The sequence below is a fragment of the Hydra viridissima genome, unplaced genomic scaffold (assembly GCF_058129835.1).
Source record: "Hydra viridissima isolate aposymbiotic clone 2 unplaced genomic scaffold, HvirCarnegie_v1 scaffold_4, whole genome shotgun sequence".
NCBI lineage: Eukaryota > Metazoa > Cnidaria > Hydrozoa > Anthoathecata > Hydridae > Hydra > Hydra viridissima.
The window spans coordinates 10,454,902-10,472,228 of NW_028324303.1; the positions used below are offsets into that span (position 1 = coordinate 10,454,902).

The following is a 17,327-nucleotide window of genomic DNA, read 5'->3' on the forward strand; positions in this document are numbered from 1 at the left end:
ATGGGAAATGTATTTAAAAACAAAATCAGTGGCAAATAATGGTGAACGAGGCAGAAAAAGATCAACAACGCCAAGAGTTGACAGGTGCATAGTTGGGAAAATCGAGCAGAATAGAAGAAAAAATGCAGTAGAAGTATCAAAAGAGCTGGAAAATGAATTAAATATTAAATTATCGCCACAAACAATTAGGAACAGACTGCATGAAGCCAATATTTTTGCACGGACGCCTCGGAGAAAACCATTCATCAGCATAGTGAACAAGAGAAAACGGTTGCAGTGGGCAAAGGAACATGTTCTGAAGGATGATACATTCTGGAATATGATTATTTGGTCAGACGAGAGTAAATTTAATTTATATGGAGCTGATGGTGGTGCAAAAGTTTATAGAAGAGTTGGAGAAGAATATAATGTGAAGTGTTTGAAGGCAACATTTAAATTTTGTGGTGGAAATGTTATGGTTTGGGGCTGCATGAGTGCGTCCGGTGTTGGCAAAATTGAATTTATTGATGAGAAAATGGATCAACACTTATATAGATCCATATTAGAACGGAATTTGGTGGCTTTGGCAGGAAAATTAGGACTTGGAACGGAATTTATATTCCAACATGACAACGATCCAAAGCACAAAGCTGGATCTGTAACCAGATATCTTGCTGCAAATGGCATTAACGTGTTGGATTGGGTTGCACAATCGCCCGATTTGAACCCTATAGAACATTTATGGTCGGTGGTGGAAAAAAGAATGAAAGATCGAGCTCCAAAGAATAAAAACGAGCTCAAAGAATTGGTTTTAGATGTTTGGTCATCAATTAATTAATCAAGAAATTACGTCTAAACTCGTCTCATCAATGAAAAATCGTTGTAGAGCAGTTATTGAAGCTGATGGTGGTCCAACAAGATATTAATTTAATTTTAACTAATTTTAATTTAAAAATTAACATAGTGTACGGACAATTTTTTTGATTAAACTTTTAACTCTTTTCAAATAAACTTATATAACTTTTCATATATTAATATATTTTTAACTAATACACTTAAAATTACTTTAATATTATAATATTTCTTTAAAAACTCTTAATTACAACTATCTATATACTTTTAAATGTTGTTTTGATCAAATGTAGATACTTTTCATTAATGTACGGACAATTATTTTGCCCACTGTATATATATATATCGTTAACCATTGACATAATTTGAATTATAAATCTAATTTTTTTAGCATTTTTTTTACATTAGAAAACATAGAAGAAAAAAAATAGTAGCAGTTACTAAATGGCCACTGATTATTTTCTCTGGTTGTAAAAATCTAAAACCTTGAGTTTTCAATTTTGTTGAGGTGGATATTTTTTGGGTTAAGATTGGTTTCTAGTAAAGTTTTAAATCACGGAAATGAAAAGCTTTTGTCACTTAATTGAGGCTTCTAGGAAGACTTTAGGTAATAAGAAACTATTTTAATAACTTACGAAATGACATTATTATTTTAACGTAAACAAATCTTTAGGTAGCTTTTTTTTTTATTAAATACTCTTTTGTGGCAAAATACTTCGTGTAAACTATCATACATAAACAGTCTAACAACTCAAAATATGACATGACACTAGCACCGACAAAAAGACCAATTTGACCACCGACATCTCCTACAGAGAAAAGTTGAATTATTAAAAGAAAAATCTCATCCATGCATTTACTTTAAAATATCCAAATACACACACACACACACATACACACACACACACACACACACACACACACACACACACACACACACACACACACACACACACACACACACACACACACACATAAGCAGGAAAATACCAATTGTGTCAGATTAAAGCAGCATTCTGGTCAGCGAGCAAAGAATCCTAGACCAATGATGCTTGACTCAACTACATTCAAACTGATTAACTATAACTATTGTACAACAGTGTTTTTTCAGTACTCTGTTTCCTACACTAAAACTTGCTTGGAACAAGGTAAAAATAACTAATTCTGACTGAAGGTGCAGCATTTCTAAGATGATATCAGTACCATATCAAGTCTTCTCTTGAACGGTATGAGCTGCTTTCTGACTAAGACCAATTTTTTTGGCAATCTCACTTTGAGAAAATGAACATTGTCTTAGTAGGCTTTAATTTTACCTCTCTTTCTTGAACTTTCTTTCAGTGACTATGCCAATTTATGAGTTTGTGTGTGTGTGTGTGTATGTGTGTATGTGTGTGTGTGTGTAGTATAATACATATATAAATGTGTATATATGATGCATATATAATGTGTAGGACCAACCAAATTCACGGCAAAAAATCGCAAATTTCACAGAGTTTAACTTTCACGGCAATTTCATGGCATATTTTGAAGCTAATAGAATACATGCAGATTGAGTCCATTATTCATAATTAATGAAATTATAGTCTTTTATGCTTATTGCTTTGAAGTTCCACATTTGTTTTTTGATTTTCTTAAAGATAAATTTATATTTGCTTTTGATCAAATAATTTGAGTGAAAATGCTTTACTAAACAAAGTGAACATGCACGACAAACTAGAGTAAATACATGACTGATATATTGATATACATAAAACAGTTTGTGTAAAAGTTATTCAATTAAACTTGAGTTGTATAATGTTTGAAATAGCCTACTAGCTAAAGTGAGTGCATATTTAGTTCAAGAATCTAGTTGACTGAGGCTAGAATTCACCATCACAATCAGGCTTGGACTGGGCCGCCGGGATACCGGGAGATTCCCGGTGGGCCGGTTGGCATAAATAATTATATTATATTTTTAGCTAGGCTACATTTTATTTTCCAAATAAAATATAAATCAAAATTTAACTAAAAATATAATAACTTTTTTTCTGGCCTCTAATTACATCTAATTAAAGGCCATTTGCCGGCTAATTATATAAATTTTGGCGGCCATCTTGAGCTGATCGAAAGTAGTATTATATTAATAGTGAGTTTAGCATGCGCGCTTTATCTTTAGGCGGTGTTAGTACAAGCATTAGCAAGTGTGCTTCCACTGCAAGTTTAAAAAAAAGTTAGGCACGTAAAAATTTCAACAAGTGCGTTTTAAGTCATTAATTATTCATAACTTATTTTTAAGTTAAAACCATTTCCAAAAAATATATGTGCTATAAACAATTAAAACAAACTAACAAGAAAATTTGCATAAAAAAAAAAAGAAAAAGAAAATAAGAAAGAAAAAGTAAAGTCATCTACAGCTTTAGTTTCTTTTGAATTTACGGTTTCAAACCAAATTTATTTGTCTAATAGTTATACAAATGTTTAGTATTCGAAATTCGAATACTAAACATTTGTATATATTCGTTTGTACATACTCTACCCCATAGAAAATGAATAAACGAAAAGGAGGTGCTGAGAAAGAAAGAATAAGAAAGAAAGCACGTTTAGAGAACGATGGCCAGAAATGTAAAAAGTTAACGAACATGTTTGCAACATCTTTTAGTACTAACTCAATAGTTAATATCAATATGGCTGATGTAGCAACAACAGAAATAATAACTGATCTCCATTCAATTTGCAATCCCGCTAATGCGGTATTATTATCACCTAATGAGGCAGATGCACATGGTTCTAAATTTCAAACGGCAGATAGTTTTGAAGACAATGCAACCTCTTATCCTAACTCTGACACTCAATATAAATTGAACAGTAATCAATGCGAGCCAAGTGAAGAAACTCAAAACAATTATTATTATTTTCCGAAACCACAAGCAGACATTTTGAAATCATTTTTTAAATTTCATCCGAAGCAAAACAATTTTGATCTAAACGGTAAAATTAATTAACAAGAGCGTTTATTTCAGAAATAATAAACCTCGTCACTGGCTGACCTTTGAAGAAAACGCACAAAAGTTATTTTGTTCTTTTTGTCTGGCATTTAGCAAACCTTCAGATCAATCAACGTTCATTAGTGGATATAACATTGCAAATTCCAAGCATATTTATCAAAGAATATCAGAACATGAAAGAAGTGCACTCCATACAGCCTGCACAGAGTCGTATGTTTTAAAAATTAATACCAAAGATATTATAAGTATTTATACGCGCCAACATGGTGAAGAGGTTAAAAAGAATCGTTTAATTTTAGAAAGAATCATAGAAACTTTAAAAGTTATTGGTAAGCGTGGACTTAGCTACAGAGGTGCAGTAGAGTCTGGGTACACATTGCTTGATGACAGTGTGGGATCATGGGAATTTTTTAGAGATTCTTTTGCTAATTGGCAAATTTGATCCGTTGTTGGAAGCACATATCAAAGAGGTGGTTCAAAAAAGCAAATCCCGGCATGATTCAGTTAGCAACAGAACAGGTCGTGGCAACTTGGTCACTTTTCTGTCAAAAACGACTGTTAATAAAGTCATTGATGCAATAACAACATCTTTAACGAGCATGATTGTGGAAGAGATTAGAGAAGCCGGTATGTTTAGTGTTCAAATTGATACCACACAAGATATTAATGTACAGGATCAGTGTTCTATTGTGATCCGATATGTAACCGAATCTGTACATGAACGTGTAATATCGATTGTCAATTGCACATCAACAACTGGAAAAGGAATGTGTGATTTGGTTTGTGGCGTTTTTGAAAAGGTAGGCATTGATGTAAGTAAATGTATTGGCAATGCAACAGATGGAGCTTCTAATATGCAAGGTCAATACAATGGATTCAATACCTGGTTAAATACAGTTACCCCAGGTCAGATTCATGTTTGGTGTTATGCCCATGTTTTAAATTTGGTAATGGGTGATGTTACTAAAAAAGCTGTTGAAGTTGCTACCTTATTTGGTGTTTTAAACACATGTGCAGTATTTTTACGGGAATCATGTTTACGCTTCAATGTTTGGCGTGAATTTAGCAAATTGAAATATATATCTGTAATCGGTGAAACTCGTTAGTGGGGGAAAGACAGAGCTCTTACTAAGGTATTTGGAAATTTCTTCATCAAAACCTCCGATCAAGAAACACAAGTTATTGATTTTTTGTACATTGACATGTTACAAACATTTCATGATATTTCTACATCAATCAAATTCAATAATGACGTCCGTTGCAGAGCGAAAGCTCTTTTAGATTCATTGACAAGTTTTGAATTTATTTTGACGGCACAATTGTTTTTAAAAGTATTTGAGCACACAACGCCATTATCTGAATATTTGCAAACAACTGGAATGGATGTACTACGAGCCTATAATATGGTTCAAAACAGTATTAATGAGTTAAGAAAAGTAGATAGAAATTTTGATTCCATTTTTCAAGCAGCTACACATTTTTCAGAACTTGCGAACAGTGAACTGGGAAAAAGGAATCTCGACATTGAAGTTCAGACTGGTTTGAAAGAGAAAAGAATTAGAGCAAATCAACTACTTGAAAGTGCAAAAGATAAATTTCGTATCAATGTTCACAACATGGTAATGGATCAAGTAATCAGTAGTTTAAAACAGAGATTCTCAGAGCATGGTAGTCTATATGCTGATTTATTTTGTTTAGATCCAAGAAATTTTGCAGAAATTTTGAAAAAAATGCCTAGTGCTGCATTACAGCATTTGAGTGGGTTGCTCAGAAAGTTTGATGCTAGTGTAACAAAGGATCAGCTTCAAACGGAATTATCGGACTTTGCAAGGAAATGGGAAAGTTTCGAAATAACTCTTGAAGATGAATATAATTTGATATTTGACACGGAAGTATCTGACTCTGTCTCGGACAACATGCAACAATATAAATCCGAAGAATCTGAAACTGTCTTTACAATCCCAGAAGTGGAAAACAGTGACAGCCACAGAAATAAATGCAAATCTTGCAAAAAATGTATTGTTTGTTGTTACTTTGTCCTCCAGAAGTTTAACTTGCATAGTCTTGCGTATTCAAATTTGTTTCTGGCTTACAAATTTGTGCTGACATTATCCTCATCACAAGTTGCTTGTGAAAGGTCATTTTCGAAATTGAAGTATATTTTGAACAGATTAAGAACTTTGATGAGCCAGTCAACTTTACAGTCATTCATGTTGATGTCTTGTGAAAAAGACCTTCTTCCGAGAATTAATAACGATGCAATAATTGATGTCTTGGCATCGACTAGTCAAACGATGAAAAAGTTGCTATACTAGTCAATATTGAATAGCGATTGTGTCTACTATTTCTAGACTACAACTTACAGCAGTGTTTTAGAAATATTTATTTTTATCAATATTTAGGCTGGGAAGTTTAAATTTTTTTTTTATACTTTAAATAATAATAAACAATAATGCAACTAAAAATAAAAAGTCCTTTACAAATATAATATAGGTAAATTTAGAAAAATAAGGGCGTTAATCATAGTCGCAGTCATGGGCGGCGTGAAGGCTCTCGGCGCCCCTATATATATATGAAATATATGCAGCATACAATGAAGTGGGCCGCCGTGACCAAAATTTCCCGGGCCGTTTTTTCAAGCCAGTCCGACCCTGATCACAATAAACAGATTAACCAGATTGTTTGAGCTTAAATATGTTTTTGTAGAGCGTTGACCATCGTGTATTTGGTGACGCGTCGTTCGGTGTCGACGCTATTGGTTGGAATTGATAAATAACGCAGTGCTAAAACACTCAAGTGTGGTCATCGAACTAAATTACTTAGTCAAAAATCAATAATGTGACATTCATGTGAAAGTTCATGTGCAGCTTTTTTGTAGGCTGCAAATTCACTTGGCCATGTTTCACGAAAGTTTACAAAAACAGTCGATTTCATGGAATGTGTCACTGATTTCACGCCGTGAAAATGGTTGGTCCCAAATAATGTGCATATATAAATGTGTATATAATGCATAAGTAAAGAGTTAAAGGGTTGTATCTCTATCCCATCTTTTAATTGATTATTTTGCTTTTAAGTAGTTTTTGAAGAGCATGATTAGATATTTATATAATTTTCTTACCCAACCAAGCAAGAGTATCGTAACTTGGTCTTTGTTCTAGAAGCTCATACGATAAGTCGTCATAGTAAATAACAACTTGAAGTAGTGTATCTCTACAAATGATAATTATTAGCAAAGAAGAGCAGGAGAAAGTAATCAAATAATAAATAATAGACATCAAAAGTTTAAAAAAAAAGAGAATTACAGATAAATACAAACCTTAATCTAAGCAAAGCTTTTTCCTCGTTTTCTGCTAAAGCTTTTAATTGAGGAAAATGATTTATGAGGTAATTCGAGTAAGTGATGGTCGGAAATAAAGAGTGAGACAGGGCGTAATCATATGAATCTATTTGACAAGGTAATGGGCAATTTTCCATTTTCTTCCCATCAAATGTTTCTAAAAAATATATCGGAATAAAATCAATATTAGGCAAAATATGTAAGTAACATTACAAAAAAAGTGAACAATAAAAGAAAAAATTAGTTTAAAACTGATAGCTTTGAGACTTGATTGTCAACTGGCTTATTTTTCTATTTTCTCAAATTCAAGCATCTTTTAATGCTACGAATTCGTTTAAATAGCTTAAACGTCATTATTAATACAACCGGTTTAAATAAAAATGTTAATGAGCTTTTTAGCTTACCCCAATGGGGCCATGCGCAGGAGATTAATTCGTTGAATGAACACACAGGTATATTCCCTAAAAATTATTATAACAACTAAATAAAAACATATAAAAAGCGAATTTGTAATTTTCAATATCTTAACGAGTTATGCTGCATCAACTGCCTTTGATTTACCTGGCATAAAATGTTCTTTACAGCTACACCTACTTTCAACAAAATCAGTCAGCTGTTCCAACCAGCATTGATCCATGGAATATAGTCTAAAGTACTTTAGATCTAACTCGTCACATTTCGATTTGTACGGCGCTTTTAGATTCTTTAACTACAGCAATAAATTCAAAAAGCGACCATTAAAACAATGATCACTGTATAATACAAAAAATTTTCTTCTTTTTAATTCGTAACGTTTTAAAAATATGTTTAAACATCTGTACCTTCTTTTTCTTTAGTCTAACACGTGTGCAAAAGCCGGGAGGGATCCTTGAACCAATTTTTTTTACAGGTGTTTCAAGCGAATCGTGTACAATTAAATGAATGCCGGCATTCATCACATCTCTGTAATAATCGCGATGCTGAATATCGATAATCAATTTTAGACTTCGTTTTTCTCCAACTCCAGATATGTTCCGAACATTGTGCTTATTAATTGCCCCATTAAATGTATAACACTTTTCACCCTGCTTGTGGTAGAATGACGTAAAGTTCTCTGAAGAACATTTCACTCCATCAAACTCACAGTTGATAAGCATTTCCTCAATTTTATGAGCGGATTTTTTAACTGGCAAATACTCCTCTGCTGTCAAGTTAAATGCTCTTTCTGGGTTTAGTATTTGCAAATCTAATCTCGTACCGTTCAAAATGCTAAACCTCATATCGTTTAAGTTGCAAAATGAAACTGCTGGAAAATTGTGGTGGTTGACGTATATTCGCGCGCGAGCGGTAAAAAACGGGTTTTTTAAATAATTAACTGTGGTTTCATAGACCTTTTGAGTTGAGAATGCCAAGGCGCTAAATGTAACAATAAACCATATTACCCTTCGTAACGGATGCTTTTTATTACATACTTGAACCATGCCATGAAAAGATGAGTTTAAAATCATTTGTTTTAAAAGCACTTTAATTCTCTGGCAGCGCAGTTCTTCAATATTATCAGCTAAACAATTAAAACGTTCAAATATGCTTGAACTTACATAGCCATTAAATTATGCCTCCAAAGAAATGAAAAAATTAAATTATGCGAAGCATCACCCTTAACCCTATGATTACAGGTCTCAGAAGTTAATTATAAACTTTGCTATTTAATTTTATTATTATTTTACATATAAAATTATTATTAAACAGATCTTTAATAAAGTACTATTATTTAAAGTTTTTTACAGAGAAGTAGACCTGGAATTGAGGTTGTAGAGTCGTTTCTTACTCGAAACTGACTGTCTGATACCATACTGTATTAAACAGGCCTCGGCTGCAGTTTAATTGCATCAACTTAAGCGATATAACCCAACTATCAAATAAATCTGGAAAAATTAATAAAAATGATTACTTTGAAGTGTTTCTTTCTCTCCACTTTTTTCTGTCATAATCTCTACTACATCACGGAGTCTCAACGCCATTATATTATTTGCCAAAAAATTTCTTCAAACGAACTAAGTTTAGTATGATCTGAATCTAGTATTATATATTAATCTAAGTTCAAAAAATCTTTTGAAAGATTAAGATCGTAGCTCTGTATATTAATAAAATTTGCTACAAATCTTTAAGAAAAACAAATAAGTTTCAGAAATTTGATGTTTACAAAGATTTTTTTTACAATAAATTGAAAACAAAAGAACAGCTGACAGCGCAAAATAACAAAGTTAAATGGAAGGTTTTTATTCAATTTATAATAAAGTTAAATGGAAGGTTTTTATTCAATTTATAATAAAGTTTAATGGAAGATTTTTATTCAATTTATAATAAAGTTTAATGGAAGAAATTTATTAAATTAGTATTTTCATGATTTTAACATTTTAACGTCCCTCTGAAAGATCCCATTTTTTTATGAATCGTTGTCGATCTAATAAATCTAAAATTAGGAATTTTTTTTTTTTACGAAGAGCTTTAATTATTTTTACAATATTTGGCTTTATTTATTTTTTTGAAATTTTGAAATTTCAAATTTTCAGGGACTTCACCTTTCAAGGTAAAAAAACGCTTTTTTTTTTAAAAAAAAAGTTAAAACCGGGAAAAAAAACTAAAAGTTGTGATTTTATTACATTTTTTTACTTAAAATTTTAAGTTTCATTTATTTTTACAATAGAAGATATTGCCCAGTTTTGTCCATTTTTCTTATTAATTTATCAACAAAAATAAATACCATTGATTACATGCAACAAACTAAACATTACTAATTGCAATTATGGTATTTTAACTCATATTTTGATTAAAAACTTTGGTTGAATGTTGGTAAAACAGTTAAACGATTAATACGAAGTTGTAAACTTTTGGACATTTGGGAGAGGGTGAGGTGCTCGGCGCACAATCCTTTCTTCGAATTACTACTCAAAAGTAATTTTTCCATTAATGTGATAGCATAAATTTTAGAATATCTAATCGGAAATATCTGTCTAATTTATAAAATCTTTTCTTTTTCGCCGTAAACTAATGCAAAGCTGTTCAAAAGTAACATTGATGAGTATTTTATCAACCATTCTATTGAAAAAATTCTTTGTTTATCATTGATGCGTAAACAAATTTGTCTTAAGTTAATTGTTCTTCATTTAGATTACGCTTTAACAAAAATTTACTGATTTTACAAATTGAAACGATTGCTTTTGATGAAGCAAATATTTTCTTTTGTTGGTTTGTATGTTTGTGTATGGTTGTGTGTGTGTATGGTTGTGTGTGTGTATGGTTGTGTGTGTGTATGTGTGTGTGTGCGTGCGTGCGTGCGTGTGTGTGTGTGTGTGTGTGTGTGTGTGTGTGTGTGTGTGTGTGTGTGTGTGTGTGTGTGTGTGTGTGTGTGTGTGTGTGTGTACCACAAATAATTTATTTTGTAAAAAAGGCTCCACTTTCCCCATTAAAACAATCTGGTTCCCCAAATTTAGACCTAGTCTAGTTCAGTACTTAGCTAGTTTTTGTTTGATCTTTAGGATTACCTCATGGATTATATCTTTGATTTATGACCTGTATCAAAAATAACTTCTCTGTTTGCAATCTAGCTCCATAATATATACTCTTTAGAACAACAGTTCTCAGCTAATTATGTTATATGTGTAAACAAAAGTTCTTACAAATTGTCCCCCTTAGTCGAACTTTCAATTTTCATTCAAAATATTGCGTTCGTCTAAAATGATATTATTATAATGCTCATCTCCCCCTCTCCCCATCTCTCCCATTACCCTTAAAGGAGGAAGGGTATTTTAATTAACTATGTTAAAGTTTTCTATCTTCTCTACGTAGTGCATCCGATAACTTTCTTGAAATAGACATGTTAGCGTACTTTTTTACTACGGAAAAATTCAAAATCGTGCAGTGATTTAACTCTTTTTTTTTGGAAGATGTAAATTCAAAACAATTTCATGAGCAGTTACTAGTAGTGTATAAGAACTCTTGAGCTTCACTTGCAATAGCATCTAACAAGGTGGCTAATTTAAATGTGATCGTACGAGCTAGATTAGTTGATTGAAGATTGAAATAACTGAGGTCATAGGCACCTTAAAAGACCTGAAACCAGAAGACGTGAATGGGTATTTTGCAGACAAAAAACGGTGAATGATGAATTAGAAATATGTAAGTGTATTGAAGTTGAGGAAAATTTATATACTTCATGCCAAAAATAATTGCTTTTCAATAACATTTTAGAAGATTATTGAATAGCCCTCCTATGTAGATGTATTGGTTGATTCGATCTATATTGATGTTGTACTGACTAATTGTAACCTACTCTAATGAAATTAAAGCAGCTTGCAATCAATATTTTATCTAATAATGTGTTTTTATTTGAATTAAGTTTCTCGTAAGTTTACTCATACTCTGCAACAAAAACTCTGAATGATTTCCTTACTCTGCATGTTTCCTTTACTAAAATATTTTAAATATCTTTTTAAGGGAATCGTGCGGAGGAATTTGAATGTTGACAAAGCAACGTTAGCAGGTGAGCGTAGGTGCAGCTTAATAGACATTTCTCTAATTCGATTGCGTAACTAATTTCTCAGCTTGAAAAAGAGGCCAGTAAGGACAAAAATGTAATCAGATAAAAACTCTTTCACGAAATTATAAAATTAAAAACATAATTTCACTCCAAAAGATGTCTCATTCCAACCCAAGCATTTTCAGACCAAACGAAGTGAAAAAAGGTGGAAGAGGGATGTATTGCTGTATTCCACTGTGCGGAAGTTCGTTTTATAATAACAATATGGAAAAGACTAACATTGCTCTATTTTCTTTCCCAATTTAGAAAAACAAATTTGATGTTTACAGAGCTTGGTGTAGCGAAATATTTAAATATAAACGTAAAGGAGGTGCTGATAAATTTGAAATAATGAAACACACGAAAGTGTGTGAATTTCACTATAGGCATGAGGAAATAAAAGTTAGTTCAGGATGCGGTAAAAAAAAACTTTAAAATCAGGGAATGACGTTCCTAGCATTTTTTCATTCAAGACACCACAAGATAAGTTACTTAGAAAATCTAAGTAACTACTTAAAATATCCAGAGTTTACAACTAATATTGATACTGAAACTCATACAATAATCGATTCTACCAAAAACTTAGATTGTGAAAATTGTAAACTTTTATCATCCGAAAAAACAATCATAGAAAAAAAAATAGAAGTATGTCATGAAAGCTACAGAAGCTTGAAGAATATAAAACTTTAAAAATAATAAACGACCAGCTAAAAAATAATATTTTTAGCTACCAAAATTTTGAAAAAGAAAAAATAGTTTGCCGCTATTTGTTTACATTTTTGTCCTTACAGACCTCTTTTTCAAGCTGAGAAATTAGTTGCGCAATCGAATTAGAGAAATGTCTATTGAGAACAGCTTATTTACCAATCATAAAAATCGAAAGTCGAAAATAAGTCGAAATGACCTCCGAAATTGACGTCGTATCAATGTTAAACATCCAGATATCGTAATGACAATTTATTTCAAATAGATAAAGTTTGTTAAATGTAAAAATTTTGTACATTTAAGTATTAAAAATAAATTTTAATAAAAGCTTGTTATTAAAGTTTAATAATTAATTCCTTTTTTCTTTTTGACGCGTGGTTCAAGTTTGAAACGGCTTTGTTGACCTCCGTTTTTACATTTGTTCACTTTTATCGCGTTTTCTACAGTAGAGAAATTGTGGACTACGTCATTAGAAACCAGGAGCATATTTTCTGTTTCTTTATGACTATTGTTACTTTAGATTTCAAAATATTTTAAGGAATGAAAAACATAAATAAATTTTACAAATTATTAATCATTTTAGAAAAAAAAAAATTTCAGAAGTATTAATAAACCAGATCAATACTTATATATCATATTTATTTATGATGCAAGAATTGAAAATTATTTTTTATTTGATAAATTTATGATTTATGAAAAAAATTAAGACAAAAAACTATTTCAACAACAACTTGATTTCGAAACAAAAAAATGAAAAAGAAGTTTTCATTTTCCAATAGAAGTATAAAACAATTCACATTCATCAACTTGCAATAATTTTTTTTTTACCGTCAAACCCAAACGTATAGAAATTCTTTTTACTTATTGTTAAAATATTTTCATTTAGATTAGAATTTAACAGATAAAAATCCACCAAACATGTTTAGGCTTAACTCAAGTTGCAGCTGCGTAAATCATTTCAAAATAAGAAAAGTTATTGCTATAAAAAAAATTCCTTGAAAATTCCAAATGTTGCTTACCAGATTTTGCAATAAATACGAGGTAAGTAATGCATTGAAAATGCATCCCTCGTAGCAAGAAAGGATTAAATTCAGAGATTTGGATTAGGCCTATTATAAAACGTTCAGACTAATGCTACAATCAAGATAAAAATACTTTTTACATGCATTATGAAAACATATAAACTTAAAAACACACAGTGACCTCAGCTTGTTAGAATGTTTTATGCTAAAAGTGGAAATATTCCTTAACCTTTAAATTATAATAAACTCCACGGTTGGATTTTTTATAGAAGAAAAAAAACAAAAAACAAAAAAAAAAAACCCTTAGTTAACATGTTATCCAAAAACATTGAAAATCACTAAAAATTTTGCAAGATTTACTTTACAGGTCTATTACTTTACTGCACAGTTGTTCATTCATACACTTTTAAGAATCTTGCAACTTCTATTTCTACTTAAAATAATAATTGGATGGAGCATCATACCGAATATAAAACTAAACCAGGCTAATCTCACTACAAGTATAAAAAATGAGAAATCATTTCAAATTTCATTAGTTTAATGAAAGTTGAAAGTTGGAGACACCATTATCTGAACTAACCCAAAACTATCCAGCCCTCATTTCTGTAGATACATTTTCAGTATCAAAAGGAAACAGGAGAATTAAAGAACTGAAGAAGAAGATAAATAATTTGAGGGAGGAAATTTAGATTTAATCATACAAATGGGAAATTTTTTTGCTCGAAGATCTAGTTTTAAGTTAAGATGACAATCCTAAATACTATGGCATTAAATGCACGTATAAGAATTCCACTAAATCTTGTAACTTGTGCTAAACCTTGAGAGACGAATACACTTGATGTTGTTAAAGAACTTTTGATCAGAAGACATTAACTTTAGGGTTATAAACTTCGTAATTCTGGATATTTACTATTTGCTGGATTCGGATATTAGAGTAAATATTTCATCTAGGGTGCAAGATCAACATCAAAAAATTTCTGGCAAAAACCAAACGAAGAAAAACTTTCGGTTTGACAACACCTTTAGTAAAACACGGGGAACACAGCTGAGATGACTTTTAAAACAACAGCGATACTTTCTCAAATTACCGGTGTTAAATCGTAATTACCGGTGTTAAATCGTAATTAATCTTCAATTTATCTTAAAAATTTTCACCGAAAACTTTTAAAATATATAAACTGTTTGAAAATGCGAATTCTTCCACTGCGGGATGTAAAGGATCCAGGGAAGAGGGGTTATGTGGGGGTGATGCTAATCGTGAGTGGTAATGTCATTCCATTCTTAAGGAACTTTACCAAGACTTGAAGTTAGTGTTGTAAAAATGATAGAGATAAAAACGCTGAAGAAACTTTACATTTACAACTTAGAATACCAAAAATTTACTAGGGGACGGACGGGCATAAAGAATACTGACCTAGTTCACCACAGAACCGGTTGAAAGTTACAAATGTAGTTTTACTGGGTGCGTCACACTCAAAGTGTGGCCGGTCAGTGCATAAACGACGGTGCCGATTGATATTCAAGTGTACACGTGCTTGCAAGTGATTTTGCTTCAAAATTAGTCATAAAACCACCGTAAGTACCATGTGTTAGTTTTATTGTGTTAATTTCTATTCGTTTTTCAATAATATTAGTAAAATTTGATATTATCAGAAGTGCAACAAGTATAATATATCTTGTGTTTTATAAACCATACTTATTTAATTTTGAGGTTATTTCAAACCGTGCTCGACGGGCATTGCGGAGCCGGGTAAAAAGGATAGTGTCCATTTTGACCTCCTTATTTAATGCTTACTTATTTACACGGTGTGTTGTCATACGCTGTATAATTAAAAATAATTTGTTGCAGATGGTGTATAATTTTAAGCGTAAGAGTACACGAACTCGTTGGTCTGAGGAAAACTTAAACGTTAAAAGCAAGTAAAGTGTATGGCATTCCTTATGCAACTTTGAACAGACAAATTAAGAATGGATCTTGTGTAAAGAAATAAGGTCGCTTTGTATCTGTTTTACACGCGAGGAAGAAGAACAGCTTCTGTTGTATGTTCAAAAACGGATTCTTTGTTTTATGGCCTCACGCGGGCAGAGTTTCTGCAAATAGTTAGTAAAAAAACCTGGTGTTTTTCCGGAAATATAGCTGGCAAAGTATGGTTTATAAATTTAAAGCTCCGCTATCCAACACTAGCACTGAGATCTCCTGAATCAACATCTATAGCTCGTGTAAAGGATTTAATCAAGAAGCTCCCACCCAGCCAACAAGCCAACATGGGCCCCATCTAATTTTTACCTGGACTACGTGGGCTGATCTGGGCCAGGGTTAGCAATATAGGATTCGACACGGGTCTTATGTGGGATGCCCATCAAACCGGCCACTGCGAAGCGGCCGGCCTATCTATAGTATAATCGGCCATGAAATATTTTTTATCGCGCCAAAATGAGGCAAATAAACTTCTATAGTGAATTTTTTCCTAAATTTGTCTAAATTTCTTGTATTTGATTCGAAATACATTACTGTAGAGATGTCAAATAAAGTATATAGCGAGCGAAGTCGACGACGTCACATCCGTTCTAGGGTAGATGAGCATTTTCGCATTGCAGCTGAGAAATCTTTTGATGTTGCTCTAGCTGAGGAGGATTTAACTTTAGAGATAAAAACTGTTGATGGTTTTGAATATCAGAATGGAATTGATTTGGAGGGAAATATTGCTGATGAAGATTTTTTGGTAGGAAGTTTGATGGAAGTTGAAGATATTGATCTTTGTGTAGAACACTGTGATGTATACTTCGATGCTAATGATTTATCAGATGAATTTGAAGAACATGAAGAAGTTGAGCAAGAACCAGATTGTAATGTTCGAGAGCAGTTAGCAGAATGGGCAACTCAATTGGGCACATCAAACAAAATGGGCAATTCTGAATGGGCAATTCAAAATGGGCACATCAAACAAAATGGGCAATTCTGTCTGAGAACTTGATTTAATTAATTTTAAAAAAATGATAGCAGGACTATGATTCTACTTTCATAGAAAATTTAAAATTTTTTTTAGGTGAATTTTATTGCTAATTTTATAACAAAGCGGATGATGGCTTTTGTGATGAGCAACAACTTAGCCATAAAGTTTAACGTTTTTGGTTGTGGTGGCAAGAGAGGGTTTGGGTCCACCTGACTTTTTGATACTGTGTACAGTAAATGCAATCTAATCTAGTTAACACTCCAATGATTCTCTCATTTCGAATTTTCAATCAATATTATAAATTAAATAGTTTTAGAGTAATAACCATGGTATCTTTCTATGTGAGTTCCTTATTTTCTTCCTTACTTTCCAGAGTTAAAAAAACAAACACTTTTAAAGATGCTAAATCAATTACATGCACTATTAATTTTGTTAATAGTTTTATTACATTTTGTATTTCAGAGGCAATTAAAGGAAACCAAAAAACTGCTGAGGTCAATAAAAAAGACTTTGAGAAGGCAGTAGGTAATTAGTGATAAGTTTCTTGTATATATAATCTCTTTGTTACGAAAATCCTACGTTTATTAGGGTGTGAATTAAAAAAGAGTGCTTTCATAATAGAACTCTTCACCTTAAAAACTATACCAACAAATTTGCAGAACTGTATTGTAAACTTTCGTTGTATCCATCTGTAATAAGCTGAAAATTTTCCTGTTTTAAAGGTTATCTTCAGTACTGGTATGGAAAGGTTTATCCACAAAATTTAAATCTGGGGGGATTATAGGGGATTATCATTTTGTCATCACTTAAAGTGAATTAATTAATATAACTGTTCTAAATGCAACGAAAAGTAGCAATTTTGTATGTTTTTGTCTTAGGAAAGAGGCTTTTGGGAAGTCGAGACCGCGACGGTAACCGTGCCAACCGAGTGAGGGC

The 17,327-nt window shown here is 31.9% G+C and overlaps 1 protein-coding gene across 2 annotated transcripts; it reads right to left on the reverse strand.

The window, feature by feature from the left end:
* Positions 1-1,213: 1,213 nt before the first annotated feature.
* On the reverse strand, positions 1,214-9,306 carry LOC145183110 (acid-sensing ion channel 2-like). 2 transcript variants are annotated; one of them, XM_090085432.1, is made up of 7 exons: positions 9,083-9,306; positions 7,974-8,547; positions 7,714-7,861; positions 7,557-7,613; positions 7,132-7,309; positions 6,934-7,025; positions 1,214-1,640 (listed from the first exon to the last, which is right to left on the reverse strand). In XM_090085432.1, exons 2-7 carry the CDS (start codon positions 8,409-8,411, stop codon positions 1,501-1,503), a joined length of 1,053 nt encoding a protein of 350 aa, XP_089941558.1. In that variant the 5' UTR covers positions 8,412-8,547; positions 9,083-9,306; the 3' UTR covers positions 1,214-1,500. The 2 variants fall into 2 exon arrangements, with proteins under 2 accessions (XP_089941558.1, XP_079914570.2); XM_080058444.2 differs by having other exon boundaries at positions 1,391-1,640; positions 7,974-8,692.
* Positions 9,307-17,327: the final 8,021 nt, after the last annotated feature.

Coding starts and splice junctions, on each gene's coding strand:
- LOC145183110 (XM_080058444.2), bottom strand. CDS start 9,152: ATGGCGTTGAGACTCCGTGATGTAGTAGAGATTATGACAGAAAAAAGT. Junction 7,862..7,973: donor TTAGACTAAAGAAAAAGAAG/GTACAGATGTTT, acceptor TTATTGCTGTAG/TTAAAGAATCTAAAAGCGCC. Junction 1,641..6,933: donor CGATACTCTTGCTTGGTTGG/GTAAGAAAATTA, acceptor TTTTCTCTGTAG/GAGATGTCGGTGGTCAAATT.